The following is a 21,424-nucleotide window of genomic DNA, read 5'->3' on the forward strand; positions in this document are numbered from 1 at the left end:
GCCACTTAGGAGTTCTAATAATCAGAGCCATAATTTTTTTTCTGCATTTGTGTCTGTTTGCTGCAATTTTCACAGCGTTCGGAACAAGAATTTTTGTTGAGTGAATTTTGAGTGGAGGCCAGCATTGCCTTGCAGTTTGAAGGCTGGCTTTGTACACATTATACAAATATATTCTGTCTGTGCATCTCTCCATCTCCCTCCTTCTTATTGGTCATGCTGTATAGATTAGTATCTGTGGTGCAGAGCGGCTGTATCGCTGTCAGCCCATTAACAGCTGTTTAAATGGATAGTAAACACATCTTAATTACCTTACCCTGATACACCACATAAACACACTTACACACACACACTCACTTGCTTTTCACCATTTAGCCCCTGGTGTTGGCCAGATGGGCGCGTGGCCCGGTAAAAAGCCCTCCATTACCGGCTGGACTTGACCAAACTGATCCACCCCTCAGCCCACTTACCAGGGTCTCAGTGGGGCCACGGCGGGCCCTTGTTGCCACATACCTATAATTTAGCCCCCCAAGTGCTTTCCACATGGCCACAGCAAAAAGCCAGCCTCCATTGTAGGGGTCCGGTAATTGTAGTCTCGTTTAGAAAACCGCAAGTAGCAATTAGCGCAGAGTTGGCATTATACGGGGTTGGATTTGCATCCCCACTGGGCGAAAATGCTGTTTTAATATGGGTTTGTTTTCCCCACATGGAATTAGCTAAAGGGGCCTTTTATCATATTCACACACCCTACTCTTCTCCCAGCCAAGCTCTGCCCACCTCTCGCTTTCTCTCTCTTCATCTTGCTGAATTATCTCTTTCTCCTTGTCTTTTGTTCTGTGGATTTGTCCCTTTTCTCTTTACCTCGAAATTGCTCTCACCCTCACTTCACATACTGATCACCTCACCAAAGCCTCACACATGTTGAGTTACAGGGACAATGTGAAGGTTTCTTTATATATTGGTCTTTATCTCTCCTTCCTTCCATCACAGAGGCAATAGATATCTTGAAGGAGATAAAAGACAAGGATGTGGTGATAAATGACGTGCACGTCACCATGCTCTTCCACACGCTTAACGCTGTAGTGGCAAAAGGCGGCGCCCCCACCATCCGCCGTCTGCAGGACACCATCTTTACCCTCGGCCTGGCCAAACCCTCTGCCAATCTCTGCTCACCCCTGGTTACTGCCTACTTGGACAGGTAAAAAAAAAAAAAAACATCAGTCACAAAGAAAAACAGTTTGCCATGATTTAATGTTACAGCTTTTGGTTTATGGTAATTTGTTTTTATTTGGATGGCTAAAGTTGTTCACTAGCTAGCCAACAAGCTCACATTTGTGTCTTCATCTGCCAAATTCATCTGCCAGGTGTGTGTCTGTGTGTGTATGAATGAGTCACTCATCCCTCCCTATGATCATAGCTGAGGTTACATTCTGGGTCAGTGATTCAGACAGAGAGAGGATGTGGAAATTGCTCATTTGTTTGTGTGTGAGTGTATGTTTGAAAATTTGCCAGCTGCAACCTCTCCCATGAGCCCCCACCCCTGATCTACTGCAACACCCACTGCTATATTCCAAGGTATAAGTGTTAGTGTTTGTATCAGTATATCTTCACACAATGCAAATTAATGCTACCAAACATTGACTATGGGGCTCTTGCCCCACCCCTCATTCTAATCAGTATATGTGTGTTATTCAGCGTGTGTATTTGTGGTTTTTTTGTCAGCTTTTAAGTAGATCAACTCATTAGCATGTTAATTATGTACAGAGCACTAATTGCTGGATTTACCACAGCCATGCAGTGCACTGTTAGGTGCCCGCTACTATGCACACATGCTTTCATACACACAGTTTACCTCTAGTGTAGATGCTGCGACAGAGGCAGACCTTTGCAAATGACGCCCGTGCACACACATGCTCAGGTGTTCTCACACACACACACTCACACACACACACACATACCAATGCTCCCCTGCCGTTGTTTGTTTTTCTGTAAGTCTGGTCTCTGGCACAGAGTTTCCAGGTTCGCTCGTTAATCACTGCCTCTGTGAGATTAGTTAGGCTAATTTACTCCTGGGTCATCAACCGTAGCCAAAATACAAACAGACACTAACACACACCACAGCTTTGTTCAAAACTCAAGTGCCAGTTGTACTTCCTCCAAATGATACTGCAGTGAACACACCCTAATAAATAGATCTGAACAATCTAGGAGGTGCTGGTGTTCTGTCTTCCTGTCCTATGTTTTTAGTACATTTGTACGTTTTGAGTTGGTTGTTCAATTGTTGTTTAATGTTCGAACAACTTTAAAACTTCAAACAGCCGCAATATCCTTCTAATTATTAACTTGTACTTTAGCAGGTCTCTGCCTGCCTAACAAACAAATATCTCATCTTTGCTCTAAACATTTTTTGAGGCACTAAATAGCTTTGAGAATTGTTAAATGAGTACAAGGAGGTTAATAATCAAGCTTTCTGTCTGGGGGGTCTACCATTGTCTGACCACGGTTGATATTTTATCAGCTAAATGACATGGGAGGTTAATGCATATAGTTTCAGCAGAAAATGCTCAGTGTTAAAAGGCTTTGTGGAAATAAGTCCTTTTTATAAATATTTCTCTTGTGAAGTTGCATAACAAATTCAGAATGGCTGGAGCCTAAATTGAATTTAACATTTATTTCCAGCTGTGGTTCAGCTAAGCCTCAGGGCAGCTTTGAGTACCACTGCACTTGACTTTTGTGCTTGAGTTGAATCTGTATCCTTGCTCTCTCATCTTTCTATCTTTTTATCTTCATCTGTTCATCTCCATCTCTTCATTCCGTCAGTCCGTGGACAAACAGGCAGTCAGGGGGAGGAGGGATGGAGGGGAGTGATAAAAAGAGGACAAAGCATTCATCACTCCCGCCTTCATCCGTCTCATCGCTGCGTCAGCGCTAATGACTTAATGAACACTTCTCGGGCAGATTAGCCCTTGACAGCCCATCATATGCGCCGCCCCGTTAGCCTTCATGCCTATCCGCTCAGCATTGTGTTTGCTAACCTGCTACTATGCTAGCTGGCAGCCGGCTCAGAGTGTCACATCCTTGTGGAAGTGATTAACGACAGGAAATGATAATGAGTGCAACAAAATGAAGAGCTGGCAGAACATGTATGATAAGACAGCATCAGCGGTGATAGAATAAGAGGAGGAGGGCAGAAGGGTGACAAGAGATGAGTGGCTGAGAGGAAAAATACCTCATTCCCTCCCACTCTTTTCTACAATCATGTATCATGTGTACACGAAGGTAAAGAAAGACCTAAAAACCCCAAATGGAAGCTGCCAGAGGTGAAAATATTAAATAAATGATAAGAGAGGAATGGAAACTTACACAATTGTTAACTTGAGCTCAGGACAGCTTCGTGGCCTATTCGGTTTGTGATCTTAAAGCTATATTGATTGTTTTATTTTATTTTTGTATTTGCAAATCAAGATTTCATCAGCTTTATTTTCATATTCGCGGTAGTGGCCTGTTTGCAGGAATGAATAAAGAGTTGAAGAACATCCAACATGTAGTAGCAAAAAGAAATTTTGTTCCTCAGGATTTGGTTGAGTGCTAAACAAAGGATGACTATTGGAACTATACATTTGTCAGGTGGCCACATAAAAGCGAATTTTGCTGTGTACCTACTGTATTTGTACATATACCTTGAGCAAAACTTCGTAAGGTGAAAATATGTTTAAAGGTGTGTGTGCATTTGACGGTGAGTGGGAGACGCACACACTCGTGGTTTTTGGTGCCTAATGTGAACATTCACCTGTATGGGTATTAGCATGAACGTTACCAAGTGCCAGTCTTCAGTAACAACAGGCTAGTGGTGTCATGATCACAGTGTCATTTGCGTTTCGAGATACAGACACTTTGTCCACCCCCCTCGTGAGGACAGTAGCGTGATAACAGGCCTGCCGATCTCCTCTGAACAAAAGAGGGGGACGAAGAGGGAGAAAATGGGGGGAGTGAGATGAAGCAAAATGAGCTCCCTTGTCTAATCCTTCAGGTTTCCACCGAGCAAAGCGCTCGTTATTTTTTTTCAGGGCTTAATTGGCTGGAAAGTGGCTGACATGCAAAGTTGGGGACATTAACAGGGCTGTGCGCCGCAGTAAATGGCAACGCAAAGTGACAGTTAAATTGTACCTAGGGGAAATTATCCATCTTTCGACATCCTTAGCTCTTTTTTTTGGGGTGGATCTGCAGGCGGCAAGAGGGAGAGAGGGGAGGAAGGCACATAGGGAATGTAATTGCAATGCCGAGCCCTTTTGTGCTGGGGAGTTTTTTATGTCTCATTAGGAAGGAGGGATTATAAGTAGGTGTGGAGGAGCTTGATGAAGCAATGAATGAGGTGGACAGATGGAAGTGATAAAACAATGTGGAGAAGACGACAATGTGCAGGAATGGCCCCACTGTGAAAAACCATGTGGCCACACTGCAACAGTTTAGATAATTATGCATAAGTCACCCCCCCCCCTAAAAAAATCCTTGTCTCATCTTTGGAGAAAACTGCGTACCCGTGTTTCCCTCATCGGTCTCACTCTACCTTCACTCATTTACAAAAATCTCTTAGTCTCTCTTCTGTGTTGTTCAGTTAGACTGTTGTGCCGTTGAACAGCCTCTTGACTGGCACTGCTGAATAATGTTGTCCCTCTTCTGTTCAATTAGCAGACCTCTTTACCTTCCAACCCTAATCACTCCATTCCTTTACCTTCCGGGGCTCTCGTCTGCTGCTGCCTCACAGAAGCTGAACTTCAAGGTCATACCTTTCCCTGTTTATTTTTGGTTTTCCAGGTTGTTGGTCTTTTTGGGCCACATGTCTCTTATCTGCTTGTCTAATTGATTAGAGGAGAAACCACTTGAGAAATTATACCTGTTTGCTCTCAATCCCTCTCTAAATCTGTCTGTTTCTCACTCACTTGCTCTGCCCCCTACCTCCCTCATGGGTGCCCTATCTGCTTTGACCTCTGTGTGATTGACATGGTAATTACCCAATCAACAGATTGATGGCAGCGCTGTCACAATAGAGGGGATTGAAGTGGTCTCTCTCCCTCCCCCTAGCCTCAGCATCTCATTCTATCGCGTCCTTTTCGCATCTCTGTCTTTCTACTTCTCTCGTTATCACTCCATCAGGCACACTCATCCTCCCTCTACATGCTCTTTTGTTTGTTCGTCCACTCGTGAGGGGTGGGTCGAGCTGGTGGGGGATAGATGTAGCAAGAGAAGCATGACATGAGACGAAGGGAGCAAACTGCTGGTGGTGGGGGGTTCAAATCTTGTTGCCATATTTCTGCTAAATTGCTCAGCTGGGGGGCGAGGTCATCAGAGGGGAGTATGGTCTGACAGCATGGAATCAGAAGGAAGATGGTGAGGAGAAAACGATAAGGAAGGGATGGACGATGAGTAGAGAGAAGATCAGGAGAAAAGGGAAATGAAGGGAGGTTAAAGGGAATTGAAGAGGACAAAAGAGGAGATGGGAAGAAAAGTTAGAAGGTGCACAAGGAGCTGAGCAGCGAGGGTAAAGATCAGTCAAGTCCTTTTGTCTGTTGCATTGCTTACTCTCTAAAAGCCTGTCCAGAGAGACATTAGCTCCTTGCAGACAGGTGTGTGAGAGCGTGCCTGATTGTGTGAGAATGATGTATTGGGGCCAAAAGGTTCATCACCCACAGTTGTGCTGTCATCAATTCAAAGGCCTGTATTGTTGCTATGGGTCATAGTGCTTGAATAGGAGGTCACAGGGTTAACACCCCATGATACACTCTCCATTCTCTACCGGCACAATTCTGTACATGACTGATTGGATAGATCTGACACCTAACTTGGTCTCTGCTCTCTCTCCCTCTCTCTGTGCACCTGTATGTGCCTGCATGCCTGCAGTAAGGACCTGCCTGGAGCTCTAGAAGCAGCAATCGAGTGTCAGAAGCGCTACAAGCACCTGCCTCGCATCCACGACATCCTTGTTGGGCTGGTGGAAGAAGGAGACACCGAACTGCTGCAGAAAGGTTACACATTTCCCAATCAAGTCACAAAATTTTGTTTTATTTTAAGCCTGTTTCTGTCAAATGTCCACTCTAAATTTTGGATAGACAACTACCCTTTGTGCATATTTGACATTTACATGGGTCATTTGCAAACTTGACTTGGATATTTTGTTTTTTTATTTAAGGATGTTAAAGACCTAATTGATTGATCATAAAAACAATCTGAACATAAATTGAAATTCACTTTTTGGCCAGTTTTCCTAAGCCGTAGCATCTACAAAAGTAAAGTTCCAAAATGAATCTGACAAAACCCAGATCTCTTCATCACATGATTTTTTTTTCTCTGCTTGTTGTTGACAGTTGAGAGATGACAGGAAATTACAGAACCCAAACTGGTGGAGACAGGCATGCAATAGTATTCTGTTGTTTTTGTGCTTAGCTGTGTTTAAACTATGGATATTATAGTTCATGGCCATCACCTAAACCCTGTAGGCCACCAAGAGGCTGCAGTCATGATTAAAAAAAAAAATTGCATTACATTAATACTAAACCTATTAAATACTATTAATGGCCAAATGGCTTCATTACATACCACACCATGCTGATCTTATAGTTATATTCAGATATTTTTAACTCCAGCACAGCTTGATCAAACTTGGTTTACTCTTTCCTTCTATTACCATGTCTGAGGGGGATAATTCACAGGGCTTATGCAGTGCTTGCACTAGAGTTGCATTTAACAAGCACCAACAATTCCAAGAGTGCGTAAGAGGTCGAGAGAGGGAGAGAGGTCCACACCGAGGTCCTGGTGAAGCATATAGACTGATCGCATTTTCTCCCTATTGGTCGACAGAGGACCGCACCGAGGAAGTTCAATATACCGCAAGGGCAAGTGGCTTTGGAGTGCGTAAAGGTTGAAACCATGCAGTGGAGCACCTCTTCACCTTCTCCTCTCCCCTTTCACCCACTCCCTCATCCACACTTGTATCCCACCCACATCTCCGACTGCCCTTCTCCACCTGAAAGGTGACAGACCCTTTGAGTCAGTCGCTGTATTCTCAAAAAAAGAAGAAAAAAAAAAAACAATAACATTTACAGCTGTTGTCTGAAAAAGGGCGATTGTGCATACCAGTGCCAACAAGTAGATCTTTAAACATCAAGCTATAGTCTCCCTCTCCCTCGTGTAAAACAAGCGAGATGGATGACTTTTGGCACAGACCTTGAGTCACACTCGGACTGTTGGCATTGTTAGTATCTGGAATTGCCTGTTCCTAAGGACCTGTGTTGCTGGAACACATGGATTGTGTAAGAATTCACCTTTTGAAGTACACCATCTGCATTGAAAGCAGGAACTTTCAGATCTGCAGACTTCCAACTGACTGGCCTTCAGTGGTCCAGAATACACTAAAAGCATGACATGGGTTGTCAAAAGATCGAAACTCAAATGTCTGACCTTGTTTTAAGTTCAGGCATGAACAGAAAAAATTAATGAGGTTCTGGCATCCACAACAATCAGAGAAAAATTTTGAATCGAGACAAGGTAATACATTAAATGTGGAAAAAATGAGGATTCTCAGATGTAACCGATGTTTTCATTTAAAACTATAAGCAGAATTTAGTCCTGATGTTGAGACTTGTCTGCAAATTGTATCTAGATCATTGATTAATTTTGGTGTGATTATGAAAATGCAAAATTCCTCCTCATTGTTCTGAAGAATTAAAATCACAACAAGTAAAGGTCTGTCTCTGATTTGATGAATATGCAGGTTCATTTGTGAAGCTGTGTGTGTGTGTGTTTGTGTTTGTGTGTATGTAAGAGAGAGTCAGAGTGTGTGGCACCTGTCCTAAAGCTGTTGGATAGAGATAGGACGTAACGCTGAGCAGAGCGCTTTAGCAAGTTTACCGAGAGAGCTTAGGCTTTCATTCGGGACTCGGGTGTGCTTGTTTGAGAGCAGACTTGATATGGCTGCTTTGTTCCTGGGACATTGTGCCAAATAATTGAGGCAGAAGGTGGGGAAGAAGACTGTGGTGTGTTTGCTTACCTTGCAGGTTATTTTTATTTATGACCTTTCTCTGATCTGTTTCTCTACTTGTCTGTCTTCCTTTTCTCCTTAGCAATGGACTTTGTGAGTCAGGAGCGAGGGGAGATGACCATGCTGTATGATCTGTTCTTTGCATTCCTTCAGACAGGCCGCTATCGCGAGGCTCGTAAGATCGTTGAGGTAAACACAAGCACAGACTCACAAGAGCCTAGTTGAGTTTTCTAAAACTTTCTTACTAATTTATTATAAATTATTTGAAATAAATTAAGAAGTTAATCGTTTTTTCCATCAGTTTGAACTAAAGTCAGATTTCAAGTAGTCTGTCTAACCTTTTCACCCTTGAGTGACTCGCATCTTTTTATTTTTAAAGAAATTGTGAACAAACCAAATTTTTTCCAAATCCAACCTGGGCCACTTTTCATATACAGTCCTAGATCAAATTCATATCTGATCTCTGACAATGTGGCTAATGGCAAAAAGGCCAGAGCCTGGAATTCATGTGGGTTTCTCATCTCCTATGTGCGTGTTCATATTGCCTGTCATCAGTCATTGTTGCCATTTCACAGTCCAGTAAAAATAAAAACTGTTGGAATAAATTCTAAAAATGAACTACAGTAGTATGATTTCAAAGAGATGCAAACTCGGGCATAAAGGAAATGCTATTTGTATTTTAATTTGTTCCACCTTGTACTGTTCTAAAATCTGCCAAATTCCCACCCATGCTTTTGAAAATTGCTGTCCCCAATCCTGGAACAATATCAGAGCATCACAACTGCAGATAGTAAATTCTGTCTGTCTATGTAAAGGCATAATTGGTTTGTTGTTTGACTGCAGCTTGTTGCAATATGATCATAGTGGGACTACCTAATTGGAAAAAAAAAATACTTAAATAAAAATTCTGCACAGTTGTGTTGTGCTGCAGAGGACACGACACCCAAGCTAGAATAGCCAAACAATTTATTTACATTTTTTATTTACATTTTACTATTTACTTTTTCATCATTGTAGCTCATCTGACCTGAATATTTTATGAATGTTTATATAATTTGCATCTTAAGTCCTGCTATAAGCTCTGTAGATTAGTGTGAGAAAAAGAGAGGAGGCAAAGCACGCATAGAAACTTTTCACATGGATAGGGAGGACAGGCAGTTGATGACATGATGTCAGGACAGAGTGCTTGATAAATTAACAAATAAAGGGCTTAGCTTGTCATTAACGGAAGGGGGGAAAATGTGGATTCAGGATAAGAACTAAACTTAAATTAAAAAAAAAACCTTAACTGCCTCACACTGCTGTTTTTTTCTCTTGTTTCCTGCTGCACGCTAAAAGAGGGATTTGTCCCTCTTGAGGGTTTCTAAACCCTCTTAAATATTATGGACATGTTATTGTTTCTAGATTGTATGACTGTTATCCTACTTATAACAGAGAGTCAGCTACATGCCAATGGTGAGATCCTGGTGACGCCTCGTAAATGGTCTGCAGATGTAAATGTTATTGATTTCAGTAAAAATAGTAGATTTAGAATCACCTGAACTGTTTGAGGTTAAATCTGCAGGTTTTGAGTAGTGGTCTACAGACGCCTTTATCATTAAAGCTGCACTGTGTAACGTTTTAAAATATTTTTTTAATAGAGATATGCTCCATGCTTTTAATGGAGGGGTGCTGTTAGAGCCTGCCATGGCACAGACAGAAAAGCACTGGCAACAATGCAGAGATTATCACTGAAAGATTTTTGAGCAAGGCTTTTCCAACCAATCGGGTTGTCAAATCTAGTGCCCCACATGACATCTCCAAGGGTACCTTATCTATGAGTCTTCATGTGCCACCGATCTGTGCCCTGTTTAAAATCCATCATACATGGAGCAACAGAAGGGGGGGTGGTACCTCAGTTGGTAAAGGCAGACACCTACAGACAACAGGGTCAGTGGTTCGATCCCCCCTGGCTGTATGTCGAAGTGTCTCTGGGCAAGACACTAAACTCCTAACAGCCCATTCCCATCCAGTGGCGGTCCAAGCTCGGTAGAAATTGGGGAGGGTTGCGTCAGGAAGGGGCATCCGGCATAAAAACTGTGTCAAATAAACATGCGGACAATGATCCGCTGTGGCAACCCTGAACTCACAGGATAAGCCGAAAAGGACAAAAAAAAATTAATAAAAGAATGCATGGAGCAACAGTAGCATTTGTATATATGTGGCAAACCGACTAAGTGAAGTCCATTCACTTAATTGTGTATCTCTTGTCTACTGCTTACAGCTGACCAGATTTTTGATTTTGCTAAAAACAACTGGCTGCTCCGGCTGAAAAAGGGGGTCAATGAGTGTAGTGAGTGAACTAAAATAGTAAAGCAGCTGACCAAAAAAACAAAACAATGAGTTGAAATATGCTTCATAGAAACACTTGATAGAGATGAGGTGAACTGCAGAGGTGGATGATAGTTCTCTGCAGGTTTGTCACTACAAGCATGTAAACACATTTCATCTGTTGTTTAATATAGTAATACTGATAGATGCAGCTTTGAAGCATGTTCAACTGAGTGGACGTGGCCTAAGTTCCCGAGAGTTGCCAGCTTAGTGGTTTGCTCTCTTTTGGAGTGTAATCAGAAAAATAAAATGTCACTGAGATGATATATTTCAAAAGCTACTGCCCACTTAACCTTCATAAATGTTTATATCAAAGTCTTTTAACAGAAAGTTCACTTCTGAACTGTCACGTATTATCCTTGCATGACGGTAGATATGGCGCTTAGGTGATAGAACGAGTCATACCTAAACTCAAAAATACACACACACTCAAACCGCACAAATACCCCCCTATGAGAGTGTCAAGTGGCAGTCCAAAGTGGTCTCTCTCTTTAGGCTGTGTTTGGTATAATTGGCAGCTGATTAATCACAGCTAATTAAATGTAATGATAGAGAAAGGTGGCCAATTTCGTGCTAAATGGTCATAGTTAGGTAGAGGATTGTCAGGTGGCCGGGCTTATTACTGCTGTGTGTGTGTGTGTGTGTGTGTGTGTGTGTGTGTGTGTGTGTGTGTGTGAGAGAGAGAGAGAGAGAGATGTTCAAGGTTAGGTAGTATTGCTAAAGAGTGGTAAGCCATTATGTGTTTTTGTGTTGGGGAGAGGGGTTTGTGTGTGTGGACTAAGTGGCCAGGTGATTAGTGGAATTAGAACATTAGGAATTGAGATGGAGAGACTTTAAGTGGAGGCGAGATGAGGTCAGTTTTATCTTTTTCTTTTTCTGTACACAAAACCCATAAACATATATTTGGATCTAAATGCCACACAAAACTCTAAGAGGCAATACACTCTTTCCTCTGTTTCTGTTAGAGGATTGTCCTGAGAATCTGACCTGTTTGACATTTTTGCATTATCTCTTTTTGAAAGTGAGAGTGTCTGTGTTTTTTGTTGTTTTTATTTTATTTTATCTTTTTATATTTGTTTGGAATCCACCCGTGCGTGTGCTTTCTTATTTCAGAGGATTTTGTTTTCGGCACAGATTAGGGAGATTTGTTCTGACGGATTCAAAATCCCAAACATATTTGTGTGTGTTTGCGAGTAGATGTGTGAAGGCTGCTTTGAGCCTGCAAGACTTTACCAAGTAAAAGGAATCTGACGCAAAAAGATGGAGCACTTGCACTGGGCCTTAGTCTCTAAGAAGATTAGACAGACTGAGAGAGAGAGAGTGAGTGCAACACATTTTAATTTGTCCCTTTGGCTGGTTGGGTAAGAACATAATGCCTTTGCCTGGGATGGATAGAGGGATGTAGAGGCAGGGGAAACGACTGAGGAGGAGCGCTGGAGATTTGGAGGAAAAGGGAGGGATTGAGAGAAGTGGGGATTGAAAGAGGAAAGGATGACGGCAATGAGGGATGGTTAGAGAAAGGGGTGAAGCCCATCTTTTCTTGACTTTCCCCTCCCTCGCACGGTATGATGGGCATGATGGTAATCTTTCTGAGGAAAGATTAACATGAAGAGAGGGAGGGTGAGGTCTCTTATTCAGATTGTATGAAAGGCCCAAGAGGCAGATGAAATCCTGATCACTGTTATTGCATTTTAATAATCATCTAGTCACTCCACATATCAGGATAAATCTCTGCTACATGAGCCAGCAGATCAATCTATGTCAGCCCTTGTTGGACTACACACACACCCTGTGTCTGTCTGACTCCATCCTTGGTCTTAAAAGTACAACAAATCTGCCAAAAACAGAAGACTATAAGAATAAACTAAGAATGTTGGGACATTTAAAAGCCCGTTTTTTTATTGTTTGTTTTTTGTGTTTTTATCCTATACGTTTGCATACTGATCTTTTAATATCCAGTATGAAGAGAATGGGTTACAGCAAGACAAAACCTGTTTGATTGATACATCTTATTATCTCTGCCCTTTACCTAGAGCTTCCTCTTCAATAAAAGCAAATACCCCAAAAACTTGCTGGGGCTAGCCTCTAACATAGAAGAATGAGCTGCATTTCCCTGTTTCAATATCACTGTTAACGGCATTTATTTGTCACTTAGACCATTGCTAACACAAAGGAAACTTTTTTTAAACATCACTTTGGTTCAGGAACATGTCATGAACAATTTTCTCTACACTTGTATGGTTTATAAGCTTTTTTTTTATCTGCTTAGTGTTGGACTGCATTTTGGCTTTTTTTTTTTTTTTTTTTTAACGCTGTATGCCATTATCCTTACTCAAGGTTACACAAACATTAACTTGTCTGTATTTTTATGGGTTAACATTGTCTATTCAAAACAACCTGGCCACAGAGTAACGTTGACTGAACTCGGGTGACACAGTTTACATCCACTCACCAACCTGAGAGAACTGTGATATTTCTAAATGGGCTGTACTGTATAGAAGAAGAAGATGATAAACACAAATGGTATTAAACCAGCGCTGTCCTTTCTCAATCCATGTTTTCAGCCTGACTATATTTGCTACATGACACTCACATGAATTTCTTACATTGTCATCTGGAAGAGTTTCATCCTGGTGTTTATCCACCGTCTGTTTCTTTTTACTTTTCATCTGTTTCTGTAGACTCCTGGGTTGAGGGCAAGGCCAGGACGCCTGCAGTGGTATGCAGAGAAATGCATTTTTGCCAATCAGGTAACACAGCCACTCACTCAAACACAAACAGGCTGAACTGTTGAAGACCATAGAGAAAAGAAGTAAAATTTGAAATGAAAATACAAAAATTCCATCATAAAATGCATACTGTCTATGTGGGGATAGATGGAGTCCTTAGAGCAGTTGGTGGACATGACAGCCAAGCTGTTTGAGTGTGACCGAGATGAGATGTACAGTTACATCCTCCGCTTATGCAGTAAGCCTTTTGTCATTTGTCTGTGTGTTGTTTTATGTTATTTCTCTGTTTGTATGTGTGTGCTGTGGGCGTGTTCATGTGTGTGTTCCTCTGAGTCTACAGTGCTTTTGTCCCAGGCTCCTAGAGACACAGAGAGAGAAGGAAAGAACAGGGTCAGTCAGAAGGAAGCTGAAGAACTGGTGTGATTGCTGCAGTGGAGAATAGAGCAGATAATAGTGATGATTGGAGTGTTAAAGCTGATTGTCAACCCATTACCCCCACTTCTCCACTCGCATACACACACATACACATGCAAACACCTAGTTGGTTTGTTTCTTAAATTACAGCATAGTTTAGGGTGAGTCAGTTGATCAGATTAGTGCACTGATTGTCCCCTCTCAGTATGAAGAGGTTTGTCGAAAATCACTCCCTGGTGAAGGACAAATTATGTAAGAACACACCTTTTCCCATTGCTTGGTCTCTTGCTGTTTTCAGAGGAGACAAACAACTGGCAGAAGGCAGAAGCAGCATGGACAAAGATGCAGGAGGAGAACATCATTCCGAGGGAGAGGACGCTGCGTATGCTATCAGACATCCTGAAATCTAATGGCCAGGAGGTGCCTTTTGAATTGCCTGAGGTAAAATCCTCTTAACATATAAAATGTAAATCTCAGTAAACCACTCATTAGATTGATCTATTATCCAGAAGAGTAATTACTATGGGGCTGCTGTGGGAGAGCAAAAAGAGCAGAAAAGGCTAGGAGATTCCAAGAGCCAAGAGCTTTTGAGAACTCCGGCATCACACCCGCAGCCTCCATGATTTAACACACTTTGAATTACTATCTGTGTATATATTTTTGTACTTTGCATACAATGAAGTAGATGTACTCCTTCATACACTTCATTATAACACTGAAATAACTAGTTGGCGGGCAGATACTAACTTATAGTATCTTATAGTATAACCAGCATATGGTTTATGAATATTCTAAGTCTTTCAAAAAGCAAAATACTCTGTGTACAGCTTCCTGATTCTCGAATTTGCATTTTGTTTAAAATTGTTTATTTACTTCACTGAAAAGAGTTTCAGGAGATTGTATTGTACAAAAAGCAATTTCTTTTTAGGTTGTGTAAACCTTTGATTAATTTAGTTTATTAATTGATAATGTGTTAACTTAAAAAATATATACATTTTTTTTGTTATTTTGTTATTTTTTTATGTAATTGTAAATGACCCTGTACCCTGACATTAATATTAGAAATAACTGAAAACTAAAAGATTAGAACCTTTAACACCTAAAATCATACACTGAATGAATGACTGCCAACTCAAAATTCTGTACCTTTACCATACAAGTTTAATGCCAAAGGCCTCCATTGGTGCCGCATATAGTAGATATAATTCAGTTGTCTTATTCAGTTATTTTCACACTGACACAAAAAGTTAATTTTAAATGTCTGTATAAAAACATTCCTTAAGGGATAGATTAACTACAGAGCAAGATGACGACCTTTGATCAAAGGAACTAACCTCGAAAAACTCGTTATCAGCTGCTCGCCCTCCATGCAGCCCCACAATGTCCTACTCCACTTTAAGCTCTTGTTCATTACATACAGAGGAAACAGGATTGAAGCTCTGATCTGAAGTGTGGTCAATCAGACGGGCCGGCTGGTGAAAGGAATTACAACTTGATCTGTCTGTAAATCTGTAATGCCCGACTAATTTAGCCAGCAGCTAAATGCCACCATATGGCTGCTGCTGGATGCTTTCTGTAGTTAATTCAAGATATGTGCATATGTGTGTGTTTAAGTGTATTCTGATTGAGTGAGTGGAGAGAATTTGTTTTTAATTGAGAAGAGTTTTACATACATTTAGCTTCTTCATATTCTTTTGCTCCGTTCCTCCTTCCTGCATTTTCCTCAGCTTTGGTTTGCACATATGAGCGTGCTCCAATGGTTCGAAGTGTGATGAGACAGGAAGTGATTGCCATGGCCTAGAACGACGAACTTCATGACCCCAGGGGCTCTTGAGTTGACACTCCTGCTCCATCACGCACACACTTTCTTTTCTGTTGCCCCTGGGGTGCCAGACCTAATTTGCCCCCAGCTAATACAGCTTAACCCCCTCCCCTGACTGCTACATGGGTGATTGAGCATTTGGGGACCCTGCCCTCCCTGCCCAGCATTATTCCATGGTCACACACACACACACACACACACACACACACACACACACACACACACACACACACACACACACACACACACTCTAGCTTGTTGCAGGCACACAGTGGACCATCTAATACAGGGTTGAATGCTGGATGTACTTGTGTTTTGATTCAAACATCAGACAGAGTTGTATCACTGTTTTTTGTGCGTGTCATTTGCAGACTTGGTATGAACAAGCTGCCACAACACAGCAGGTGAAGCCAGCAACAACCCCCACCACAGTCGATAACAGACCTGAAAACCAGGCCCGCCTGTTGGCACTTTGTAAAAGGGGCAAAGCCAAAGGTAAGCAGCAGGAAGTCCCAGTATTGTTTACCCACGTAACACTGAGCTGAATGAAATGGAAAATAATCTAGTTTGATAATGAAATGGTCTGAAGTGTGTAAAGTTTACATTTAACACTGCAACAACATTTTAACCATTAAAGGGTCAGAAAAATTCCATATTCCTGACTACCTTTTGGCTTCATTTTTTTTTATAGCAAAAAAAATGCCTACGAACTACTTGTTAATTCTAACTAACTAACCAACAAACTCGCACAATCCACAGTAAAAGATGTGGTGAAATGCTTGCAGTCATAGAAAAGCTCACAAAAACTCAAACCACCAAATATGGTGATAATTTGTCATGAAGCGACTTTTATTTAAGGTTGCAGTTGTGTGAAATCATGACACAACAGAAAGAGCTGTTTGAAAAAGGTGGAAAAAGATTGGTGCCTTTTATTGCAAATGGCACCAAAAGCAATACATAATTAATAAAACTCGCTCTGTTGGACTTGAATGAAGATATTAAGATTGTATAACACCATTGTATCGGTTTGTGTTAAAAGCAGATTACTGCATTAATCCAATTATTAGAAGATTTTCTTATTCCTGTCTAACTTCTGACTCTTTTTGTTTTCCTATTTTGTCACTCTCTTTTTACAGATGCTTGTCAGATGCTGCAGGATTCCGATAAAAAGGGAATAGTATTTGGTCCTGCCCTGTACGACCATCTGATCCGTGCCCTGTTGGCTGAAGGATCTATTGAGAATGCCATGGTGGTCAAGGACATGTAAGTTCTTTAACATTTCCCTCTGCAATGACAAAAGAAACATTTGGCAAAACCTTTCCAAAAAAGGTATAAAAATATAACTATTATAAGTTATGATATCAGGAATAAACAGAAAAAAATTGCATTGAACAATAACCACATGGTCAGGTTTGGCTTCCTATGAAAGCAAGTTTTCATCCTCCACACAGTTTCCCATGTCTCTTGCTTGTTAAAAAAAAACTGGCAAATTCAACATATAGTGTGTTGAATTCTCTCCTGCGTTACCAATTTCCTTAGTCTGTGGCAGCAGGTCACCACAGGTTAAAACTACATCTCCATAGTAGACATGAGGATTATAAACTGATTGTGTGCTAACACACTCAGCCCTGCAGGAATATGAACAGTTGTTTTGCTAAGCTCCAGTAAAACAACACACTTGTACGGATTCATTTTGGATTTCTGGGAAGTGGGTGACTTTTCGGAAAAACATCAATCTTCTTCCAATTAGTAATGTATCATGTGTTGTTCAGTTATGGGGCCGTATCAGGGCATGAGCCTGGAGACAAGTGAATGGACAGAAAGAGGTATTAGAGGTCTGATTTTAATCCATTGCTGATCTTCTCTGCTCTGTCTTTTAGGTAATCTCCCGCTTTTTGGTTTATCTCCCTTTGTCTCTCTTCTTTATTTCACTTTACACTCTGCTTGTCTGTCTTTATCTGCAGAAAAAGACAAATGATACACTGAAAGAAGACGATGCAGTCACTAATTTGTAGAGGGAGAAAACCCATGCAAAACATCTATTACACTATCAGTCTTCACTGTTTTTTTTGTCTCTCAACATGGTTCACTCTCTTATGTTATGAGAAATAATCGTATCAATTTTAGATGTTTCAACAAGCGTGAAGCAATACAAGTGATAACCCATCTCCAGTCTGTGTTTGAATTGGTTTATGGCATCCCTGCCTAGATAAAAGCTTATTTTGCCTGTGCTCTAAATGAGAAGTGAAATGAGCTGAAAGGAGTGTCGGGAAAGATGGAAATGGGGAGGAAAAGAAGGAGATAAAGCAAGCTAAATGAGAAAGGAGCAGTGAATGAGGCGAAGAAGGCTCGATTTAATCACATACGAGGTTAATGAAGACACTATAAGCATTAATTCTTAGCGTGTGTGTGTTTGTTTTGGGGTAATCTGTACAGAATTGAGCAGCAGGGTGCTTATAGCGAGATTAAGGGATTGGCAGTGTGATGATGAGAGAGAGAGAGAGAGAGGGAAAGAGGTGGATGATGGATTCATTGGCTAAAGCACAGTACCCCTAGAAGGAGAAGGCAAGAGAGGGGCTGTGTGTGTGAGAGACGGCCGCTAGAGATTTCCTCTCAGCCGATAAGAATAATTCTGACCCCTCCACACCCCCACCACTCGGACTCCACAGCAATCTGTCGGCGACCCTGTTACTGCTCCAATCTCTGTCGTGACCCTGTCACAGCGGCTGCCGGATGCTGCTTGGCCTGGTGTCGCTGTGGTGATAAGGATTGCTGGCCTGATGCTCAGTTGAGCGGGCGGATTAATCTGGTTGCAGAGCCATAATAATAAATTAAAAAAGATAGAAGGCAAGCTTGATTGGGGTTTTAGTGGCAAAGGGATGAAAAGGAAGCCTGAAAGCGACAACAAATAGACGGGAGTGAAGGGAGGTAAAGTTGGGGGGAAGAAGTGATGAGAAGCGGGAGCAGCATTCATTCCGGTCCAGCCTTGCCCCGCAACACAACAGCACGCACACGGATGTACGAAAATGTGTGAGGGAGCTCAGCAGGAAGGGACATCAAATATACAGTGACATCAACCCACTGCTTGATGTCTGTATTATTTTCAGGGTCACAGCAGGCGTTTGACAAGAGGCTTAGACTCTCTGTCAATCATGTTTGTTCCCGTTGTCCTGTCTCTCATCTGACATTCAGCTCATGTGTTTATCCGCTCGGTCTCTGTGCATTATAATGGACAAGTACAAACTTTGAGACAAAGATGCCACAGAGGTCTCTGTCTTGCAGATTATAAAGATTTGCTTTTTAATGGTCCAGTGTCAGCTTTAAAGTCAGAAATAATGGATTTTATAATAGCTCTGCACAGCCCACACTGTTAAGAAGTTTTATGTATTTTTTATTTTTGTAGAAATGACCCATCCCGCGTTGGATTACATGGCACAATAATACCTCAAATTAATAAAGACCAGCAGTCAACACATTGCATACTATGTTTTGCAAAGATGAGCAACAAAAACATTTTTACATCCAAACACAATATAGACAATCTTATTGTCAATTGTATTAAGACCTTATGGAATGGCAGAATGATAAAGAACATGTTTATGTTATTGTTTGGATTTTATGTCTACAAGGTTCATTCCCAGGCAGATGTATTCAATAGATGTACATATTATCATATTGACATAAAATATTGTCATATAAATAAAGGTTGAAAAAGTAATTTCCATCAGATTGATGCCATTAAGACCTCAGTTGTTGAAGGTTGATGGCAAAATATTCCGTCACTTTGTCTTTCAGTGCTGCAGCTCGTGTGCCCAGCTTCCAGCTGAGTGATATCGCCAACAGTTTGCTTATCATCACACACAGCAAGAAAGGCCAGGCCAGATGTAAGAGACAAACACATGCAAACAGACATACAGATATATTATTTTCATCCTCACAAACTCACTTTTTGTGCTCCTCTGCAGATGCTCTTCAGAAACTGAAGTCTATGGTGCAGGCGGACCATGTGCCCTCGCAGCTCGCCATCACCAGACTGGTTCAAGCACTGGGAAGCCAGGGCGACTTGGCAGGCATTGAAGAAGTTGAGTCACTAATAAAGGGCCTTGGAACAACCCTCAACCTGTCCAGTATGGTGTTTGTCAACAACAAGGTTTTGTCACACATCAAGAAGTAAGATTGCAAAGCATGTTTGTTGCTGTTTATTAATGGACTATTTAATTTTTGAGTTTTGTGAAAGATTTATGATACACAAAAACTTCAAGCAGAGGCATTCAGAAGATTGGAGTTTTTATTTTCCTAAATCTTCTGTTTCAAGAAAGTTGTGGAGCACACCAACAAACCAGTGGAGATGTGCAGCGCTGCGTGCGTGTGACCTGAGCAGAACGTGAAATTTCAATTAATGATGCAATTTAGTGATCACAGATTTCAGTCGTGTTTTTTAGTGTGCAGAGATAAAGGGTTTAATGCAGCAGCAGGGTTATGAGACAAATGTTGACATGCTCTTAAAGTAAAAATCCACAGTGCGAGTGGGCACAGACAAATAGGAAAGACAGGCGTAATAGGATTATTTATGGATTCCTTTTAATGTCATGGAAACACCCATCGTCCAAACAAAAGAGAACAAAATATAAAACACACTGTACATCAAAGTTTCATCATGCTGCTTATTGCATTAGCACTGTCCTCCCAGCTCGAGCAGCCACGTCCCCACGCCAACATGGAGGGACAGCAGGATGTGAAGAATAGCAAGGCGGTCTCACGCCCGATTGGCCATTGTGGCGCAGGCCTGTCGGCTCAAACCTTGACCTACGGGGCTGCGTTCTGAGCTGCTCTGACACGTGCGTCCTTGCTGTATTTGAGTCAAGCTGACTTGTTAAGAGCCGGGGCGAAGGAGCGAACAGGTCCGGAAAGCGGCGCACCACATTTAGAGGGGCCCCCTGATAAATTATTCAGACGGTTCCAGTCCTAACAATCAGCACAGATATGTTCTCCCACCTCTGGACGCTCGCACATACACGTACACTTGACGCACACATACTCTGTATGTTAAATATTCATTACTACTGGTGACGGCAGGGAGGGAGCAGGGAGTGTAAAGTGTTAGTAGCAAGCTTAGGGTTGCCAGATTGGGTTGTTCTAGATTTGTAGTGCTTTGGTGCTCAGGCTTTGTTTGTTTGTGGCGACCTCAGCAGAAAAGCATTTCACAGTATGAGTGAGCATTAGTGGAAGAATGAGGATTGAGCAATTTAATCGGGGGTTGTACAGCACAAAATATGAAAGTAATATTTTAATTATAAGGAAAAAGCATGTATGAGCAGTTTTCTAATAATATATATTACATGCTTATTCCTGTGTCAAACTAAATCATGGTTTGGCTGACTGCTGTTTCTCTCTCTGATTCCTTCATGTCTGTAAATTTGTGTTTGTCTCGTTTTATCTGCTTAAAGATTAAACACACAAGCTATGGATGTAGCCATGACCTAACCCTTTCATTCTGTCCACCCTCTTCAGCAGTAACATGGAGTCAGCAATAGAGTTGTTGGAGGAAATCTACACCAGTCCAGAGAGCAAAAACCTCAGCATGTCCTTTGTATTTAGGAAGGTCTTGGAAAATGGCAATGACAAAGCCCTAGATAAGTGTACGAATCACACGCAATGCATATATGTATATACTGTGGTTAGAAATACACAATGAGACCACAAGCAAAATGATGTGATTTAAAATGTAATGCAAAAAACCTAATGTGTGTTGCAGTGAGTGCTATGGCAGAGCGTCTAGCCAACCACTTTGCCTGCTACAGACCGGCTTCAGACCTCTTCCTCCAGCTGCTGGACATGGACAAAGTCGAGGACGCCAGGTTTATGCTGGCTGTGAGTAAGAGAGTGTGTGCTTGTGCCCAAAAGCTGTAAGGCTGTACATTTTCATTTGAAGCATCACGCAGATGTGTTTTTTTATTACACATGCATTACTCTACGTTTTGCTTTTGCGTAAAAACAATTTATAAGAATGAAAAAAGGGGAAGGTGAAACAGAATCCCTCACGAATGGAAAATCATT

General features: G+C 41.5%; 1 protein-coding gene across 1 annotated transcript in view; it reads left to right on the forward strand.

Moving 5' to 3' along the window:
* lrpprc (leucine-rich pentatricopeptide repeat containing) overlaps nt 1–21,424 on the forward strand; it is a 49,543-nt gene that overhangs the window by 20,221 nt on the left and 7,898 nt on the right. The window contains exons 23-34 of the mRNA XM_067515475.1: nt 988–1,195; nt 5,896–6,020; nt 8,115–8,221; nt 13,084–13,152; nt 13,279–13,369; nt 13,844–13,986; nt 15,739–15,862; nt 16,504–16,630; nt 19,163–19,251; nt 19,333–19,537; nt 20,879–21,006; nt 21,123–21,238. Coding sequence (XP_067371576.1) covers nt 988–1,195; nt 5,896–6,020; nt 8,115–8,221; nt 13,084–13,152; nt 13,279–13,369; nt 13,844–13,986; nt 15,739–15,862; nt 16,504–16,630; nt 19,163–19,251; nt 19,333–19,537; nt 20,879–21,006; nt 21,123–21,238 — 1,532 coding nt within the window. The remainder of the gene's footprint in view (nt 1–987; nt 1,196–5,895; nt 6,021–8,114; nt 8,222–13,083; nt 13,153–13,278; nt 13,370–13,843; nt 13,987–15,738; nt 15,863–16,503; nt 16,631–19,162; nt 19,252–19,332; nt 19,538–20,878; nt 21,007–21,122; nt 21,239–21,424) is intronic.

Source organism: Channa argus, chromosome 1 (assembly GCF_033026475.1).
Source record: "Channa argus isolate prfri chromosome 1, Channa argus male v1.0, whole genome shotgun sequence".
In the NCBI taxonomy this organism is placed as follows: domain Eukaryota; kingdom Metazoa; phylum Chordata; class Actinopteri; order Anabantiformes; family Channidae; genus Channa; species Channa argus.